Source organism: Pristiophorus japonicus, chromosome 9 (genome assembly GCF_044704955.1).
Source record: "Pristiophorus japonicus isolate sPriJap1 chromosome 9, sPriJap1.hap1, whole genome shotgun sequence".
In the NCBI taxonomy this organism is placed as follows: domain Eukaryota; kingdom Metazoa; phylum Chordata; class Chondrichthyes; family Pristiophoridae; genus Pristiophorus; species Pristiophorus japonicus.
The window spans coordinates 12,943,460-12,963,557 of NC_091985.1; the positions used below are offsets into that span (position 1 = coordinate 12,943,460).

Below are 20,098 nucleotides of genomic sequence, written 5' to 3' on the forward strand. Positions count from 1 at the left end.
TACACTTTAGAAAATCAGGCGTAGGTTACAAATCAAGCGTGGGGAATGGGGGGGGTGGGGTGGGGTTTAAAGGGAAGTTTACAAACATTAAACACTTCAGTTTTACAAATAAAGAGCCATCATCAATAACAAACGATAAAAACATCAATAAATCAACCAATAAATCAATCAAAAAAAATTAATAAGAAATAATTTTTTTTTTAAATCAATAACTAAAACATTTTCTACTTACCGACTGCAGCACCGGGAGCCCTCCAACAGCGTGCTGGGATGCCCCCCACCCAGTGTGTCTCTATCTCTCTATCTGTCTGTATGTGTCTCTCACTCTCTGTCTGTCAGTGTCTGTGTTTCTGACAGCGAGGGGAGGGGGAGGAGGGCGGTAGAGGGAGAGGGGGGGGGCAGGGGAATGGGAGGGAGGGAGGTAGAGGGGGAGGGAAGGGGGAGATAGGGGAGGGAAGGGGGAGAAGGGGGAGGGGGAGGGGACGGGTGGGAGGGGGAGAGGAGAAGGGGGGAGGGGGGAGAGGAGAAGGGGAAGGGGGAGGAGAAGGGGAGGGAGAAGGAGGAGAAGGGGAATGGAGAGGAGGAGAAGGGGGAAGGGGGAAGAGGAGAAGGGGGAAAGGAGAAGGGGGAAAGGAGACGGGGGGAAAGGAGAGAGGGGGAGGAGGGGGGAAGGAGAGGGGGGAAGGAGTAGGAGAAGAGGAGGGGGGAAGGTGAAGGGGGGGGAAGGTGAAGGGGGGAAGGTGAAGGGGAGGAAAGGAGAAGGGGGGAAAGGAGAAGGGGGGAGAAGGAGAAGGGGGGGAGGGGAGGCTGAACGGGCCCGGCCCGGCCAGGCCCAAGACTTCGGGCAGGGCCCGTCCCCAGCACCAGATTTACAGCTAGGTGGCGTTGGGTCGGGTCGGGTCCGGGGTACGGGGTCGGGAGCGCGGGTCGGGTCGGGGGGATGGAGTGAGGTCGGTTCGGTTCGTGTCAGGGGCGGGGGGAGGGAGGTCAGGTTGGGTCGGTTCCGGTCCGGGTGGGGGGGGGGGTGGCGGTGGTCGGGAGTCGGGAGTCGGGAGCGTGGGTCGGGTCGGGGAGGTGGTGGGAGGGAGGTCGGTTCGGTTCGGTTCGGATCGGGGTGGGGGGAGGGAGGGAGGGAGAGGGAGGTCAGGTCGGTTGTGGGGGGGGGAGGGTGCGCGGGTCGGATCCAGTCCGGGGGTCGGGTCCGGTCCGATCTGGGGGCAGGGTGGGGGGTGGGGGGAAGCGGGAGTCGGGTCAGGTCGGGAGGAAGCAGGAGCTGGACGTGGGAGGCAGCCTTATGCACGCAGCCCCAGTGAGGCCATTCGGCCAGGGCTAGGGGCCGCGTGCTTCGGGCCCCTCCCAAACAGTTTTGGGCACCTGGAGCTACTGCACATGCGCGCCCACTGTAGCGCGCATGTGCAGAGGTCCCGGCACTGTTTTCAGCGCAGAGACCTGGCTCCGCCCCCCACAGCTCGTGCTGCGCTGCGCCCGACTCAAGAGGGCCAGCAGGGAGCCGGTGAATTTTTAGGCGCACTTTGTGGCGCGAAAAACGGGCGTCCAGGTCGGGGCTGCGCTGTTCCTGGAAACATAGAAATTTACAGCGCAGAAGGAGGCTATTTCGGCCCATCGTGCCCGCGCCGGCCGACAAAGAGCCACCCGGTCCTTGGTCAGCAGCCCTAAAGGTTACATATAAACCTATGAACAATGACGGAAAGGCAAAGAGCACTCTGCCCAACCAGTCCGCCACACACAACTGCGACACCCTTTCTACTAAAACATTCTACACTCCACCCCAACCGGAGCCATGTGATCTCCTGGGAGAGGCAAAAACCAGATAAAAGCTCAGGCCAATTTAGGGAGAATAAAATCTGGGAAAATTCCTCTCCGACCCATCCAGGCGATCAAAACTAGTCCAGGAGATCACCCTGGCCGTATTCTATTCTCTGCAGTACTTACCATTATATCTGCTCCATCCAACAAAAGGTCATCCAGTCTAATCCCAATTACCAGCTCTGGGTCTGTAACCCTGCAGGTTACTGCACGTTAAGTGCCCATCCAACCATCTCTTAAAAGTGGTGAGGGTTTCTGCATCCACCACTCTTCTAGGCAGCGAGTTCCAGATCCCCACAACCCTCTGCGTAAAGAAGCAACCCCCCCTCAAATCCCCTCTAAACCTTCCACCAACCACCTTAAAATTATACCCCTTCGTAATAGACCCCTCCACCAATGGAAATAGACACTTACTATCCACTATGTCCAGGCCCCCCAATATTTTGTACACCTCAATGAGGTCTCCTCTCAACCTCCTCTGTCCCATTGACAACAAATCCAGCCTATCCAATCTGTCCTCATAACTAAGATTCTCCATTCCAGGCAGCATCCTAGTAAATCTCCTCTGCACCCTCTCTAGTGCAATCACATCCTTCCTATAATACGGCAACCAGAACTGCACGCAATATTCCAGCTGTGGCCTAACCAAAGTATTATACAATTTAAGTATAACCTCCCTGCTCTTATATTCTATGCCTCGGCCAATTAAGGCAAGCATTCCGTATGCCTTTTTAACCACCTTATCCACCTGGCCTGCTACTTTCAGGGATCTGTGGACAAGCACTGCAAGGTCTCTTTGTTCATCTACAGTATTAAGTGGCCTACTGCTTAATGTTATACCCTTTCCTTATTAGCCCTCCCAAAGTGCACCACCTCACACTTCTCTGAATTAAATTTCATTTGCCACTGCTCTGCCCACCTGACCAGTAGATTGATGGCCTCCTGCAGCCCATGACTTTCCTCTCTAATTACGCACATTACAATTTACATGTACTTCTTTCAATTTAATATGCTGTATTCGCTGCTCACGATGTGGCCTCCTCTACATCGGGGAGACCAAACGCAGGTTGGGTGACCACTTTGCAGAACATCGCCGTTCAGTCCGTAAGTGTGACCCCGAGCTTCTGTCGCCTGTCACTTCAATTCCCCGTCTCACTCCCATTCCCACTCTGACCTCTCTGTCCTCGGCCTCCTGCACTGTGAAGAGATCGCAAAGTCTCTGTTTAAAGAATGGACTCAGTCGAGAATATTTCGTGGACTTTATGGTTTTTTTTTCTGAGGGTATTTTCCCTGTGATGGGATCACCCTGTGCAGATACGTGAAAAAGCTGGTTTGTTAAAACTCTAGAGACTGCATGGCGGTTGGCTGTGACAAAATCCAGGATGTATGGGTTCGCCCGCCTGTCCTAGCAAAAGGAAGGGGGCCACTGACAAAGGGGCTCATGAATCTGAGGCACTTGTTAACTTGAAGCCAGTAACCAGATTAGAAAGCCACTCTAATATGCAAAGGCACTTCTCACCTCCACCTCAGAAGAGAAGCAGAACAATGAAGCCACTAGCCCGGCCAGCCGAAGAGGAGCCAGGTTTTTCCAAACACAATGACTGAGATATGTCCCAGACTCAGGGCCATTAGTCCAATCATGGAATACACATGGGTCTGATGATGGCCCATCACTGACTAAGCACCAGAGTGCTTAGAAACAAAAGGATTTTAACGATTGGCGGGAAAGATAGGGGTAGCAAGACTCTCCTATAAAGATAGACTCTTTTCCACCATTCTCTCGTTCCCTCTCACTCTCGCTCCACCAAGATCGACGTAACAAGAAGAAGTGCCAGAGGAGGATGCCGCAGTTCCGCAGGAGAAGCCGCTGAGACAGAGAACCACATCCCCCTCACGGGGTACGGCCTCCAGGCAGTGACTTCCCACAGCTCAGCTGAGCGATCGAGACCGACTGTGTGTGGTGGTGAGCGTGGTCGCGAGTGTCCCAAGCCGGTAACCAGATATCCCAGGCGAGCTGGGTGAGGTGTAAGGGTTCTGGGTTTTCTCAGAAGTGAAGTTTTTCGGGGCTATTCTGGGGAGGAAGCTTTGTTTGGTTTAGCCAGGTGAAGGGGCAGCGACTGGGTAATTTGTTGGTAGGGGTGGAGTTAGAATCCACCATAGCAACAAGGGAATTACTGCATGTTACTGGTCCTCAGTTCTGTACTGTATGTATGTTGTTTGTAACCTGGATATTATTCACCACAGAGACAGTGATTTTCGTTTAGTAGTGCATGTTTTAGCCAATAATATGTGAGACCAAATAAATATAAGTACGATTTTTCACTGAAGCATTCCTGTCCGTGACTTATTCCAATTACACTCTGAATAATAATCCCCGGTTTCGAATTGTCGTAAAGCGGGGGCAATTCGAACCATCCATCGAACAATTGGGCTAGGATCAAAACCGCTGAGAAACATAGAATCATAGAAAATAGGTGCAGGAGTAGGCCATTCGGCCAACCGAGCCTGCACCGCCATTCAATAAGATCATGGCTGATCATTCCCTCAGTACCCCTTTCCTGCTTTCTCTCCATACCCCTTGATCCCTTTAGACGTAAGGGCCATATCTAACTCACTCTTGAATATATCTAATGAACTGGCATCAACAACTTTCTGCGGCAGGGAATTCCACAGGTTAACAACTCTCTGAGTGAAGAAGTTTCTCCTCATCTCAGTCCTAAATGGCCTACCGCTTATCCTAAGACTATGTCCTCTGGTTCTGGGCTTCCTCAACAGCGTGAACATTCTTCCCGCATCTAACCTGTCTAGTCCTGTCAGAATCTTATACATTTCTATGAGATTCCCTCTCATCCTTCTAAACTCCAGTGAATAAAGGCCCAGTTGATCCAGTCTCTCCTCATATGACAGTCCAGCCATCCCTGGAATCAGTCTGGTGAACCTTTGCTGCACTCCCTCAATAGCAAGAACGTCTTTCCTCAGATTAGGAGACAAAAACTGAACACAATATTCCAGGTGAGGCCTCACTAAGGCCCTGTACAACTGCAGTAAGACCTCCCTGCTCCTATACTCAAATCCCCTAGCTATGAAGGCCAACATACCATTTGCCTTCTTCACTGCCTGCTGTACCTGTATGCCAACCTTCAATGACTGATGAACCATAACACCCAGGTCTCATTGCGCCTCCCCTTTTCCTAATCTGCCGCCAATCAGATAATATTCTGCCTTCGTGTTTTTGCCTCATAATGGATAACCTCACATTTATCCACATTATACTGCATCTGCCATGCAGTTGGCCACTCACCTAACCTGTCCAAGTCACCCTGCAGCCTCTTAGCGTCCCGCTCACAGCTCACACCACCACCCAGTTTAGTGTCATCTGCAAACTTGGAGATATTACACTCAATTCCTTCATCCAAATCGTTAATGTATATTGTAAAGAGCTGGGGTCCCAGCACTGAGCCCTGCGGCACTCCACTAGTCACTGCCTGCCATTCTGAAAAGGACCCGTTTATCCCAACTCTCTGCTTCCTGTCTGCCAACCAGTTCTCTATCCACATCAGAACATTACCCCCAATACCATGCGCTTTGATTTTGCACACCAATCTCTTGTGCGGGACCTTGTCAAAAGCCTTTTGAAAGTCCAAATATACCACATCCACTGGTTCTCCCTTGTCCACTCTGCTAGTTACATCCTCAAAGAATTCCATAAGATTCGTCAAGCATGATTTCCCTTTCATCAATCCATACTGAATTGGACCGATCCTGTCACTGCTTTCCAAATGCACCGCTATTTCATCCTTAATGATTGAGTCCAACATTTTCCCCAATACTGATGTCAGTCTACCCGGTCTCCAATTACCCTTTTCTCTCTCCCTCCTTTTTAAAAAGTGGTGTTACATTAGCTATCCTCCAGTCCATAGGAACTGATCCAGAGTCGATAGACTGTTGGAAAATGATCACCAATGCATCCACTATTTCTAGGGTCACTTCCTTAAGTACTCTGGGATGTAGACTATCAGGCCCCATGGATTTATCAGCCTTCAATCCCATCAATTTCCCTAACACAATTTCCCACCTAATAAGGATATCCTTCAGTTCCTCCTTCTCACTAGACCCACTATCCCCTAGTACATTCGACAGGTTATTTGTGTCTTCCTTCGTGAAGACAGAACCAAAGTATTTGTTCAATTGGTCTGCCATTTCTTTGTTCTCCATTATAAATTCATCCCCATTTAAATGAATCCGACTGCAAGAGACCTACATTTATCTTCACTAATCTTTTTCTCTTCACATATTTATAGAAGCTTTTGCAGTCAGTTTTTAAGTTCCCTGAAAGCTTTCTCTCGTACTCTATTTTCCCCCTCTTAATTAAACCCTTCGTCCTCCTCTGTTGAATTCTAAATTTCTCCCAGTCCTCAGGTTTGTTACTTTTTCTAGCTAATTTATATTCCTCTTCCTTGGTTTTAACACCATCCTTAATTTCCCTTGTTAGCCATGGTTGAGCCACCTTCCCCGTTTTATTTTTACTCCAGACAGGGATGTACAATTGGTGAAGTTCATCCATGTGATCTTTAAATGTTTGCCATTGCTTATCCACCGTCAACCTTTTAAGTATCCTTTGCCAGTCTATTCTAGCCAATTCACACCTCATACCATCGAAGTTACCTTTCCTTAAGTTCAGGACCCAATTTCCAAATTAACTGTGTCACTCTCCATCTTAATAAAGAATTCTACCATATTATGGTCACTCTTCCCCAAGGGGCCTCGCACAACAAGATTGCTAATTAGTCCCTTCTCATTACACATCACACAGTCTAGGATGGCCAGCTCTTTAGTTGGTTCCTCGACATATTGGTCGAGAAAACCATCCCTAATACACTCCAGGAAATCCTCTCCACCGCACTGCCCAATCAATATGTAGATTAAAGTCGCCCATGATAACTGCTGTACCTTTATTGCACACATCCCTTATTTCTTGTTTGATGCTGTCCCCAACCTCACTACTACTGTTTGGTGGTCTGTACACAACTCCCACTAGCGTTTTCTGCCCTTTGGTATCCCGTAGCTCCACCCATACCGATTCCACATCATCCAGGCTAATGTCCCTCCTTGCTATTGCATTAATTTCCTCTTTAACCAGCAACGCCACCCTGCCTCCTTTTTCTTTCTGTCTATCCATCCTAAATGTTGAATACCCCTGGATGTTGAGTTCCTAGCCTTGGTCACCCTGGAGCCATGTCTCCGTGATGCCAATTACATCATATCCGTTAACTGCTTTCTGCGCAGTTAATTCGTCCACCTTATTCCGAATACTCCTTGCATTGAGGCACAGAGCCTTCAGACTTGTCTTTCTAACACACTTTGCCCCTTTAGAATTTTGCTGTAATGTGGCCCTTTTTGTTTTTTGCCCTGGGTTTCTCTGCCCTCCACTTTTACTATTCTCCTTTCTATCTTTGGCTTCTGCCTCCATTTTATTTCCCTCTGTCTCCCTGCACAGGTTCCCATCCCCCTGCCATATTAATTTAACTCCTCCCCAACAGCACTTGCAAACACTCCCCCTAGGACATCGGTCTAGCCCAGGCTCAGGTACTGGTCCCACCTCCCCCAGAACTGGTTCCAATGTCCCAGGAATTTGAATCTCTCCCTTTTTCACCACTCCTCAAGCCACGTATTCATCTGGGCTATCCTGCGATTCCTACTCTGACTAGCACGTGGCACTGATAGTAATCCTGAGATTACTACTTTTGAGGTCCTACTTTTTAATTTAGCTCCTAGCTCCCTAAATTCGTCTCGTAGGACCTCATCCCATTTTTTACCTATATCGTTGGTACCAATGTGCACCACGACAACTGGCTGTTCTCCCTCCATTTTCAGAATATCCTGCATCCGCTCCGAGACATCCTTGACCCTTGCACCAGGGAGGCAACATACCATCTTGGAGTCTCGGTTGTGGCCGCAGAAACGCCTATCTATTCCCCTTACTATCGAATCCCCTATCACTATAGCTCTCCCACTCTTTTTCCTACCCTCCTGTGCAGCAGAGCCACCCATGGTGCTTACACCCATTTCAAGGAAGCTCAACATAAGCTCGAGGGACAGCACCTCATCTTTCGATTAGGCACTTTACAGCTTTCTGGACTCAACATCGAGTTCAACAATTTCAGACCATAACCACTGCTCCCGACAGCAGCTGCTGGTAATGATTCTGCTTTTGTCATTTGCACCTCCTCTAGACCCATCTTTTGTTTCTTTACTTGTCCCATTACCATCTCCTTTTGCCTCGCCCCATCATCCCTTTTGTCATTTAATCTTTCCTGCCTTCCACCCGATCACAGACCTTCCCTTTCGCTCTTTCCTCCCCTCCCCCCCCTTTCCCTGCCTCTACACTTGCTTAAAAACTGTTACATCGCTAAACTCTTTCAAGTTCTGACGAAGGGTCATCGACTCGAAATGTTAACTCTGTTTCTCTCTCCACAGGTGCTGCCTGACCCGCTGAGCATTGGCAGCATGGTTTTCAGATTCCAGCATCCGTAGATTTTGATTTTGTTTTGTTACTGTTTACAGCTTCTTATATCATTTTCACACAACGACATTATTGCATAAAATCATATGAAAATTTAGCATTTCCCACATTACAACAGTGACTACAATTCATTGGCTGTGAAGCACTTTGGGACATCCCAAGGTTGTGAAAGGTGCGATATAAATGCAAGTTATTTCTATGCAGGAATACAGGAACGTACAGGACTGGAAGAGAGCAACCTTGTGTCCCTTTAACGCTCAGTCATTCTGCGCAGAGAGTTAAACAGCAACCGAATCTACTATTTTCATACTCGCTAGCGCATGGTACTGGCAGTAATCCAGAGTTTTCTACCTTTGAGGTCCTGCTTTTTAAGTTCCTCCCAGTTCCTGAAACTCTGACTGCAGGATACTCAACCCTTTTCCTTCCTATATCATTGGTTCCCACATGGACCATGACTTCTGCCTGTCCCCTCTCCCCTGCCTCCCCCCCGTAAAAATGTTCTGCACCTTCTCAGTGATGTCCTTTATCCTGGCACCACGGAGGCAACACACCACGTGAGACTCCTGGTGGTTGGTGGTTCCTGAAACACCCTGACTATCGAATACCCTGTGACCACTGCATTTCTACATTTTGTTGTATCCCCCTGCGCAGTCATTTTCCCCACAGTGCCATGGATGTGCTCAATACTGTACTCCCCCAAGGTCTCATCACCCTTACTGGCTCACTATTCAGCGCTGAAAACCGGTTTGAGAGTATCACACTCCTGGAGGATATTCCTGCACTGCCTGCTTCTTGCTACCCGACCAGGTGGCCACCTATTCTCCTGCAATATGTGCGCGCATTGGGTCTGTGTTGCAGAGCTGGTCTCCAGTCGCCTTGGTTAACCCTTGCCACTGGACCAAGACCTAGCTCTGTCAAGCCCGTGTGGTGGCTGGTGTGCAATGGCCACCACACGTTAAAACAATCCACGCACAGGCATCTTCCACCCTTCAATATGTAGTTCGCGACCTGGAATATCAGGTTCTCATCGAAACACCTGTGAACTCATCCCTTTTTGGTATGGAAGCAGGTCATCCTCAATATGAGGGACCGCCTAAGAAGAAGGAGGAGGAATGCCAAAGGCTTGCATCAAGCACGTCCTGATACAATGCTGTGAAGTTTGTTGCTTATCATGTCTCTGATAACAGGTCTGGGAGGGTGTCCATCACCTGATGGCCAACATCATACAGACGTTGTGATTAGCTCAGGTTTCACATGTCTGACAAGTTCTGTTTAAACGCGAGTGGTGGGATATTCAAAGTCCAGGAGGTCCCGGCATTTGTTATGCGTGATGCCTTCGACAGCACCTCCCAAACCCGCGACCTCTACCGCCTAGAAATACAAGGGCAGCATGTGCATGGGAGCACCATCACCTCCAAGTCACACACCATCCTGACTTGCAAATATATCGGCCGTTCCTTCATTGTCGCTGGGTCAAAATCCTGGCACTCGCTCCCTAACAGCACTGTGGGAGCTCCTTCATCACACGGACTGCAGCCGTTCAAGAAAGGCGGCTCACCACCACCTTCTCAAGGGCAATTAGGGATGGGCAATAAGTTAGGGATTGCCAGCCACGCCCACATCCCGTGAACGAATAAAATATAAATCTGTTCAACGAGGGAAGTTGCAAAATCCCACGGCAGCAGCAGATGGAATAATCATCAGGTACAGATTTGAAATCTCAGAAAATATAAGAAGTGGTTTGAAAGTTTAGGACAAGACAAGTTGAAATTCCTGAAAGACAGGAGAAGCTTTGTGTATTTAAAAATCATTTACAAAACATTAATTTTGTTCTTAAGAATTGCAATTGTTCACTATCCTTTCTGCTTGTGAATATTGATAAAGGCATTCCCCTGTGAATATAAAATCACATTCTATCACTGCAAAATCATTCACTTGTTTATTGTTAGTTTAATAAATTCACTTGAAGCTTTCAATAAGCTCTGGTATGATGCTGTGTAAAATTATATAGAAATTACAGCCCAGAAACAGGCCATTCGGCCAAACAGGTCCATGCCGATATTTATGCTCCACATGAGACTCCTCCTACCCTACTTCATTGCATCCTATTAGCATAGCATTCTACTCCTTTCTCCCTCATGTGTTTATCAAGATTCCCCTTAAATGTATCTACGCTATTCGCTTCAACCACTCCCTGCGGTAGCGAGTTCCACATTCTCTCCACTCTCTGGGTAAAGAGGTTTCTCCTGAATTCCCCATTGGATTTATTGGTGACTCTCTTATCTTGATGGCCTCTAGTTCTGGTTTCACCCACAAGCGGAAACACATTCTCCACGTCTACTCTATCGAACCCCTTCATAATCTTAAAGACCTCGATCAGGTCACCCCTCAGCCTTCACTTCTCGACAGAAAAGAGCCCCGGCCTGTTCAAAATTCGTGATCATTATATCCGCTCTGCTGCTTTTAGAAACTGAAGTGAGATTGTATGGCAGCGTACGAAAGTCCAGTGCGAAGATTTTGCTGCTGATTTTCCCGGGCGTGTTAGCTAGATCTCAAGTCAAGCCATTCGAAGGCTCAGGAAGTTATGACTTACCCACGAGAGTGATCTAAGGTATAAGAACTGAAGAGCTGAGGTACAGAAAATCATCAAAAAGGCTGATGGAATGCTGGGCTTTATATCCAGAGGACTAGGATACAGGGGGTAGAAGTTATGCTGCAGCTTTACAATACCCTGGTTAGACCACACCTGGAGCACTGTGAGCCATTCTGGGCACCACACCTTAGGGAGAATATATTGGCCTTGGAGGGAGTGCAGCGCGGGTTTACCAGAATGATACCCGCACTCCAGGGGTTAAATTACGAGGAGAGATTACACAAACTAGGGTTGTAGTCCCTAGAATTTAGAAGGTTAAGGGGTGATCTGAGCGAAGTTTTCAGGACATTAAAGGGAACAGATAGGGTAGATAGAGAGAAACTATTTCTGCTGGTTGGGGAGTCTAGGATTCGGGGGCATAGTCTAAAAATTAGACCTTTCAGGAATGAAATTCGGAAACACTTCTACACACAAAGGGTGGTAAAAGTTTGGAACTCTCTTCCGCAAACGGCAATTGATGCTAGATCAATTGTTAATTTTAAATCTGAGATTGATAGATTTTTGTTAACCAAAGTTATTAAGGGATATCGGCCAAAGGCGGCTATGTGGAGTTACGTCGCAGATCAGCCATGAACTCACTGAATGGTGGAACAGGCTCGAGGGGCTGAATGGCCTCCTCCTGTTCCTGTGTTCCTAATCTAGGGTAAGGAGGTATCAAAGACACAACAAAGTATCCTCCATATACTGCTTCTTTTCTTTACCAAACATCTATCCAACTTTCTCTTGAATTAGCCAATAACCGTCTCCAGTGTCTCTCCGGACAGTCTTTTCCATACACTCCCCATCCTGCATGTACAATTGGAAAGTGGATGTTCATCTCCTCTCTTTTGACCTTGGGTCATTGTTGTAGACAAGACCCAATGATAGAAATACTCTCCAACTGGTGTTTTTTCATTTATTTAACCTGTTGAAAATGAATGGGTTCACACCTGCAGTGCAAAGACAATTAGTCCAACCTAAGTATCGGCCATGGCTCTGTGGTTGCACTCTTGCCAACATCAATAAAAGAAAACAGATTATCTGGGTCATTGTCACATTGTTGTTTGTGGGAGCTTGCTGTGCGCACATTGGCTGCCGCGTTTCTCGCATTACAACAGTAACTACACACTTCGCAAATACTTTATTGGCTGTGAAGCGCTTTGGGACGTCCCGAGGCTGTGAAAGGCGCTAGATAAATGCAAGTCCCTCTCTCAGAGGCTTTCATTGATGAGCTGTTGCCGTGAAGCCTCGCTGGATGAGAATGCCATTTGAGAAAAGGACAAAACTTTATCGCCTGATTCTCCAACCCATATTCGCAGTTAGCAAGACTCATTGACAGCAATGCAGTCTCCTGTAATTCCCCCCGCTATGTACAACGCTGTTTGAGGACCTTATGATAAATCCACATAGAATCATAGAACGATACCTGCACAGAAGTAGACCATTCGGCCCATCGTGCCTGTGCCGGCTCTTTGAAAGAGCTGCCGAGTGAGTCCCACTGCCTCCTGGCTCTTTCCCAGAGCCCTGTAAATGTGTTCCCCATCAAGTATAAATCCAATTCCCTTTTGAAAGTTGCAACTGAATCTGCTTCCACCGCCCTTTCAGGCACTGCGTTCTGGATGGTCATTCATAGTTAGGTTAGATCATAGTTATATGACGAAGTCAAAATTCCGATGAAAAATGAAAAAGCAGCTGCTTTTCTTCATCACTGACGTCCCGCTAACAAAACGGCAACTTTGAAACGTGTGGACTTGAGAGAATCATGCCAGTGGGTCAGATAAACAACCACTCCCCTGCTTTTCATTAAAGGAGGAACTTCAATGTCCCAAATTAATTATTGGGGAAAAAAAGTCAATGTAACAGTTAATAAATGACATCACCCAATAAAACAGTATCTGACAGGCAGCCTAATGCTTGGCCCTTTCCTTTGAGCAGGTTAAAGAGGATCCCATTCACTTTGGGAACAGCTTTTAGTCCCGAACTAGCCCTTAGAACAGCCTTCAAGTCATGGGCTCTTACAGCACAGAAGGAGGCCATTCGGCCCACCGTGCCTGTGCTGTCCCTTTGAAAGAGCGATCCAAATTTGAACATACAAACAATGACGGACAGGTAAAGACCCTCTGGCCCATCGGGCCTGTCCCACACAATTACGATACCTTGTGTATCACAACATATCGACTCCACCCCACTCGAAACCATGTGATCTCCTGGGAGAGGCAAAAAAACGGATTTTAAAAAACCAGGCCAATTTGGGGAAAAAAAATCTGGGAAATTTCTCTCCGACCCATCTAGGCGATCGAAACTAGTCCAGGAGATCACTCTGGCCTTGAATTCCCTGCAGTGCTTACCTTCTGTAATTAGTCCCACTCCTCTCTTCTTTCCCCATAGCCCTACAAAAGTGTTCCCCATCAATTCCCTTCTGAAAGTTGCTATTGAATCTGCTTCCACGCCCTTTCATCACAATAACACGCTGAATAAAATAAATTCTCATCTCCCTGTTTGGCCTTTTATGCCAATTATCTTAAATCTGTGTCCTCTGGTTACCGACCTTCCTGCGACTGGAAACTATTTCTCCCGACCTACTATATCAAAACCCCTCATAATTGTGAACAGCTCTATTAACTCTCCCCTTAACCTTCTCTGCTGTAAGGAGAACAAGCCCCAGCTTCTCCAGTCTCTCCACACAACTGACGTCCCTCTTCCCTGCTACCATTCTGCTAAATCTCCACTCCACCTTCGCCTTGATACCCTTTCTCAATTGTGGTGCCCATACAAATCGTCCACCGTTTGTCCCACTGCAACAGAAACGTTTGACGAATGTTGTTTTGCAAGTGATAAAGCTACAATACCTGGAAAATGGCCATGCCTTGCCCCTGTGCAGTGATGTTCACCAACATGGTCTGCTCAATTCCAATCTACACGTGAAAAGAGAACAGCTACAATGAAGGTAGGATGTTGTAAAGTGCAATATAGCGCTGCTACTGACAGAGTCAGAAACAGTGCAAATACTGCTCAGGAGAACTGTCGATAATGTGCAAAATCTATAGCATTCCTTTATGTCAGTCATTTAAGGTACAGTTATGTTGCTGGACGGGTAATGCGGAGAATACGAGTTCAAATCCCATCGCAGTGGGTAGTACTCTCGCGTTTGAGTTAGAGGGTCGTGGGTTTAAGTCCCCACTCCAGAGACCTGAGCACAAAATCCAGGCTGACACTCCCAGTGCAATGCTGAGGGAGGTGCCGCCTAACCAATGAGACATTAAACTGAAGCCCCGCCTGCTCTCTCAGGTAGACGTAAAAGATCCCATGGCACTATTTCGAAGAGCAGTGGAGTTACTCCCGGTGTCCTGGCCAATATTTATCCCTCAGCTAAAATCACTAAAAAAACAGATTATCTGGTCAGGATCGCATTGCTGTTTGTGGGAGCTTGCTGTGCGCAAATTGTCTGCCGCATTTCCCACATTACAACAATGACTCCAAAAGCACTTAATTGGCTGTAAAGTGTTTTGAGACATCCGGTGGTTGTGAAAGGCGCTACATAAATCCAAGTCTTTCTTTCTTTAAACCGAGTCTCCGTCTGCCTTTTCAGGTGAACGCAAAAGATCCAATAGCAGTATTCCATAGAAGAATAGGCAATTTCACCCCGGGGCCCTGGCCAATGTGTGTCCCTCAGTCAACTCCAAGCATATGATCTTGCCATTATCAAATTGCTGTTTGTGGGAGCTTGCTGTGCACAAATTGGCTGCTGCATTCCCCGACATTGCAACAGTGACTGCACTTCAATAAGTATTTAATTGTCTGGGAAGCGCTTTGGGATGTCCTGAGGCCATGAAAGGCACTATATAAATGCAAGTCTTGCTTTTGTATTAGTACCATATGATTCATTTAACCCGGCCCGAGCTGCTCTCGAGTACGGCACTCCGTGAGGTACCTGCACGGCCTGAAGCACAAACGCATTTGCGGAGGAGACGTTGAAGATGGCGGGGGTGGTCAGCCCGGGTCCGCTGATCGACATTGTGAGGTCCGTGGTGGAGGAGATGCCCCGAGCTGCAAACTGGGATAAGGCCTGCAGTGCCACCACTGTGTCCTAAAACCAAGAGCACATCGGAGAACCCTGTGAGCAAACTGCGTAAGGATGCCGCAGATATGATGTAATTGGTATCACGGAGACATGGCACCAGGGTGACCAAGGCTGGGAACTCAACATCCAGGGGTATTCAACATTTAGGAAGGATAGGCAGAGAGGAAAAGGAGGCGGGGTGGCGTTGCTGGCTAAAGAGGAAATTAATGCAAGAGTAAGGAGGGACATTAGCCTGGATGATGTGGAATCGGTATGGGTGGATCTGCGGAATACCAAAGGGCAGAAAACGCTAGTGGGAGTTGTGTACAGGCCACAAAACAGTAGTAGTGAGGTTGGGGACAGCATCAAACAAGAAATAAGGGATGTGTGCAATAAAGGTACAGCAGTTATCATGGGCGACTTTAATCTACATATTGATTGGGCTAACCAAACTGGTAGCAATGCGGTGGAGGAGGATTTCCTGGAGTGTATTAGGGATGGTTTTCTCGACCAATATGTCGAGGAACCAACCAGGGAGCTGGCCATCCGAAACTGGGTGATGTGTAATGAGAAGGGACTAATTAGCAATCTTGTTGTGTGAGGCCCCTTGGGGAAGAGTGACCATAATATGGTAGAATTCTTTATTAAGATGGAGAGTGACACAGTTAATTCGGAAACTAGCGTCCTGAACTTAAGGAAAGGTAACTTCGACAGTATGAGGCGTGAATTGGCTAGAAGAGACTGGCAAAGGATACTTAAAGGGTTGACAGTGGATAAGCAATGGCAAACATTTAAAGATCACATGGATGAACTTCAGCAATTGTACATCAGAGGAGGTCTAAGGGTTTAATTAAGAGGGGGAAAATAGAGTACGAGAGGAAGCTTGGAGGGAACATAAAAACTGACTGCAAAAGCTTCTATAAATATGTGAAGAGAAAAAGATTAGTGAAGATAAATGTAGGTCCCTTGCAGTTGGATTCAGGTGAATTTATAATGGGGAACAAAGAAATGGCAGACCTGGGACCCCAGCTCTTTACAATATACATTAACGATTTGGATGAAGGAATTGAGTGTAATATTTCCAAGTTTGCAGATGACACTAAACTGGGTGGTGGTGTGAGCTGTGAGGGGGACGCTAAGAGGCTGCAGAGTGACTTGGACAGGTTAGGTGAGTGGGCAAATGCATGGCAGATGCAGTATAATGTGGATAAATGAGGTTATCCACTTTGGGGGCAAAAACACGAAGGCAGAATATTATCTGAATAGCAGCAGATTAGGAAAAGGGGAGGTGCAACGAGACCTGGGTGTCATGGTTCATCAGTCATTGAAGATTGGCATGCAGGTACAGCAGGCAGTGAAGAAGGCAAATGGTATGTTGGCCTTCATAGCTAGGGGATTTGAGTACAGGAGCAGGGAGGTCTTACTGCAGTTGTACAGGGCCTTAGTGAGGCCTCACCTGGAATATTGTGTTCAGTTTTTGTCTCCTAATCTGAGGAAGGACGTTCTTGCTATTGAGGGAGTGCAGCGAAGGTTCACCAGACTAATTCCAGGGATGGCTGGACTGTCATATGAGGAGAGACTGGATCAACTGGGCCTTTATTCACTGGCGTTTAAAAGGATGAGAGGGGATCTCATAGAAACGTATAAGATTCTGATGGGACTGGATAGGTTAGATGCGGGAAGAATGTTCCCGCTGTTGGGGAAGTCCAGAACCAGGGGACATAGTCTTAGGATAAGGGGTCGGCCATTTAGGACTGAGATGAGGTGAAACTTCTTCACTCAGAGAGTTGTTAACCTGTTCATTGGATATATTCAAGAGGGAGTTAGATATGGCCCTTACAGCTAAGGGGATCAAGGGGTATGGAGAGAAAGCAGGAAAGGGGTACTGAGGGAATGATCAGCCATGATCTTATTGAATGGTGGTGCAGATGCAAAGGGCCGAATGGCCTACTCCTGCACCTATTTTCTATGTTTCTATGTTTCTAATATTCCTGGACAACGGTGAATCGAGGGCTAGTCTTCCTCTATTTAATTATTTTAAGCACACACTCAAAAAGAGGTGAACCTGAAGCAGCGAATGGCACTTTACACTCAGGTTCACCTGTTCGTCTAATTTACCTTGCACCCAACTCAGAGTGAGATGGGCAAACGTACGTCACTGGCAGCAAAGGGCATGTTTCTTTTACCTCTGACCAGGGTCTTCAGTTATGTGGAGAGACTGGAGAAGCTGTGATTGTTCTTCTTCAAGCAGAAAAGGTCAAGGGGGAGATTTAATAGAGGTGTGCAAAATATCAATGGTTTTGATAGACTAAATAAGAAGAAACCGTTTCCACTGGCAGAAGGGTTGGGAATTATTGGAAACAGATTCAAGGTAATTGTCACAAAGACTCGAGGGCAGATGAGGAAACATGTTTTTTACACAGCAAGTTGTTATGATCTGCAACGCGCTGCCTGAAAAGGTCTGGAAGCAGGTTGAATAGTAACTTTCACAAAAGGGAATTGGATAAATACTTGAAATGGGAAAATATTTGCAAGTCTATGAGGGAAGAGCGGAGAAGTGGGATTAATTGTACAGTTTTTTAAAAGAGCCGGCACAGGCACGGTGGGCCGAATGGCCTCCTTCTGTGCTGTATCGTTCAGCAAGGAAGCTACTGCCAGATGCGCTCCCGATGGCTGAGTGAATTCAAGCACTGGTTAAACCACATGGACCAGGCACTGTGTCTTTTTGTTTAGTCGTTCCTGGGATGTGGCCGTGCGTGGCTGTTAAGGCTGGCATTTATTGGCCATCCCTAATTGTCCTTGAGAAGGTGGGGGAGAGCCGCCTTCTTGAACAGCTGCAGTCCGTGTGATGGACATGATGTAAAGTGTGTGATGGACAGCATTAAATAAATGCAGTATCTTCAGAGGACACAGATTTAAGGCAACTGGCAAAAGAACCAGGGTGGATGAGGAGAATATTTTTTTACGGAACGAGTTGCTGAGATCTGGAACGCGCTGCCTGAAAGGGCGGTGGGAGCAGATTCAACAGCAACTTTCAAAAGGGAATTGAAAAGGAAAAATTTGCAGGGCTAGGGGCAAAGAGGAGAGGGAGTGGGACTAATGGGACAGCTCTTTCAGAGAGCCAGCAGAGGCACAATGGGCCAAATGGGCTCCTTCTATGCCGTACGATCCGTTCAAAAGAACATAAGTCAATAAGCGGAAACGGAGCGCCGAGCTGTCGAGCGCCATTCGCTGCGTACCTGTGTCGAGGAGAAGCCCCCGAGATGGTTCCTGCGCTGACTGAGCCACTGCATCACGGGGATCCCCGCCGAGAGTCGGTCCTGCCTCAAGTGTGACAGCAGAGCGTAGGAGGCTACTTCGATGTCCGATGAAAGGGGTTGCTGGCCCCACCACGTGGAAGGTCGGTTTGTGGGAGACGACCAGAACCGCACACCAGCTGCGGCAAAGGAGAAAGGCAGTGAGCAACGTTTACCCTGAAGTGCGCAGCTTAGATAGGAAGGTCCCCCTTGACCCAGCCCCCTCCACAGAGCTAGGTATGCGGAATAGATTTCCAGATAAAGGAGCAGTGATCAACATCTTTTTTTAATATACATTTGCTCTGAGGATTTGGGTGTGATGGAAATACTCTGCACTTGCTTGGAATGGGTGCAGTTGGAACAACTTACATTTGCATAGCGCCTTTAATATAATAAAACGTCCCACAGGACGTTATCAGACTACTATTTGATACCGAGCCACACAAGGAGATACTCGGACAGGTGTCCAAAAGCTTCGTCCAAGAGATCGGTTTTAAGGGCCGTCTTAAAGAAGGAAAGAGAGGTGGCGAGGCGGAGAGGTTTAGGGAGGGGGTTCGAGAGCTTAGGGCCCAGGCAGCTGAAGGCACGGCCACCAAAGGTGGAGCGATTAGTATTGGAGTGCGCATGAACACTCAAGAAGCTCGACACCATCCAGGACACCCCATCCACATTCACTCCCTCCACCACCGCCATACCGTGGCTGCAGTGTGTACCCTCAACAGGAGGCACTGCGGCAACTCACCACGGCCTCTTCGACAGCACCTCCACCACCACAAGGGCAGTAGGTACATGGGAACAGCATTATCTTAAAAGAAGTGTCTGCAGAGATAGTCGATGCATTGGTTGTAATCTACCAAAATTCTCTGGATTCGGGGGAGGTCCCAGCGGATTGAAAAATCGCAAATGTAACATCTCTGTTTAAAAAAGGAAGCAGACAGACAACAGGAAACTATAGACCAGTTAGCCTAACATCTGTCGTTAGGAAGATGCTGGAGTCCATTATTAAGGAAGCAGTAGCAGGACATTTGGAAAAGCATAATTCAATCAAGCATGGCTTTATGAAAGGGAAATCATGTTTGACAAATTTACTGGAGTTCTTTGAGGATGTAATGAGCAGGGTAGATAAGGGGGAACCAGTGGATGTGGTGTATTTGGATTTCCAGAAGGCATTCGATAAGGTGCCACATAAAAGGTTACTGCACAAGATAAAAAGTTCACGGGGTTGGGGGTAATATATTAGCATGGATAGAGGATTGGCTAACTAACAGAAAACAGAGGGTCGGGATAAATGGGTAATTTTCCGGTTGGCAAACAGTGACTAGTGGGGTGCTGCAGGGATCGGTGCTGGGTCCTCAACTATTTACAATCTATATTAATGACTTCGATGAAGGGACTGAGTGTAATGTAGCCAAGTTTGCTGATGATACAAAGATGGGTGGGAAAGCAAATTGTGAGGAGGACACAAATAATCTGTAAAGGGATATAGACAGGCTAAGTGAGTGGGTAAAATTTTGGCAGATGGAGAAAAATGTGGTCAAATGTGAGGTTATCCACTTTGGCAGAAAAAATAGAAAAGTAAATTCTAATTTAAATAGAGAAAAATTACAAAGTGCTGCAGTACCGAGGGACCTGGGGGTCCTTGTGCATGAAACACAAAAAGTTAGTTTGCAGGTACAGCAAGTGATCAGGAAGGCAAATGGAATCTTGGCCTTTATTGCAAGAGGGATAGAGTATAAAAGCAGAAAAGTCCTGCTACAACT

The 20,098-nt window shown here is 47.3% G+C and overlaps 1 protein-coding gene across 1 annotated transcript in view; it reads right to left on the minus strand.

The window, feature by feature from the left end:
- Positions 1-20,098, minus strand: part of cd109 (CD109 molecule) — a 222,920-nt gene that overhangs the window by 17,741 nt on the left and 185,081 nt on the right. The window contains exons 31-33 of the mRNA XM_070889012.1: positions 18,282-18,478; positions 14,914-15,069; positions 13,832-13,897 (exon numbers count right to left, since the gene is read on the minus strand). Coding sequence (XP_070745113.1) covers positions 13,832-13,897; positions 14,914-15,069; positions 18,282-18,478 — 419 coding nt within the window. The remainder of the gene's footprint in view (positions 1-13,831; positions 13,898-14,913; positions 15,070-18,281; positions 18,479-20,098) is intronic.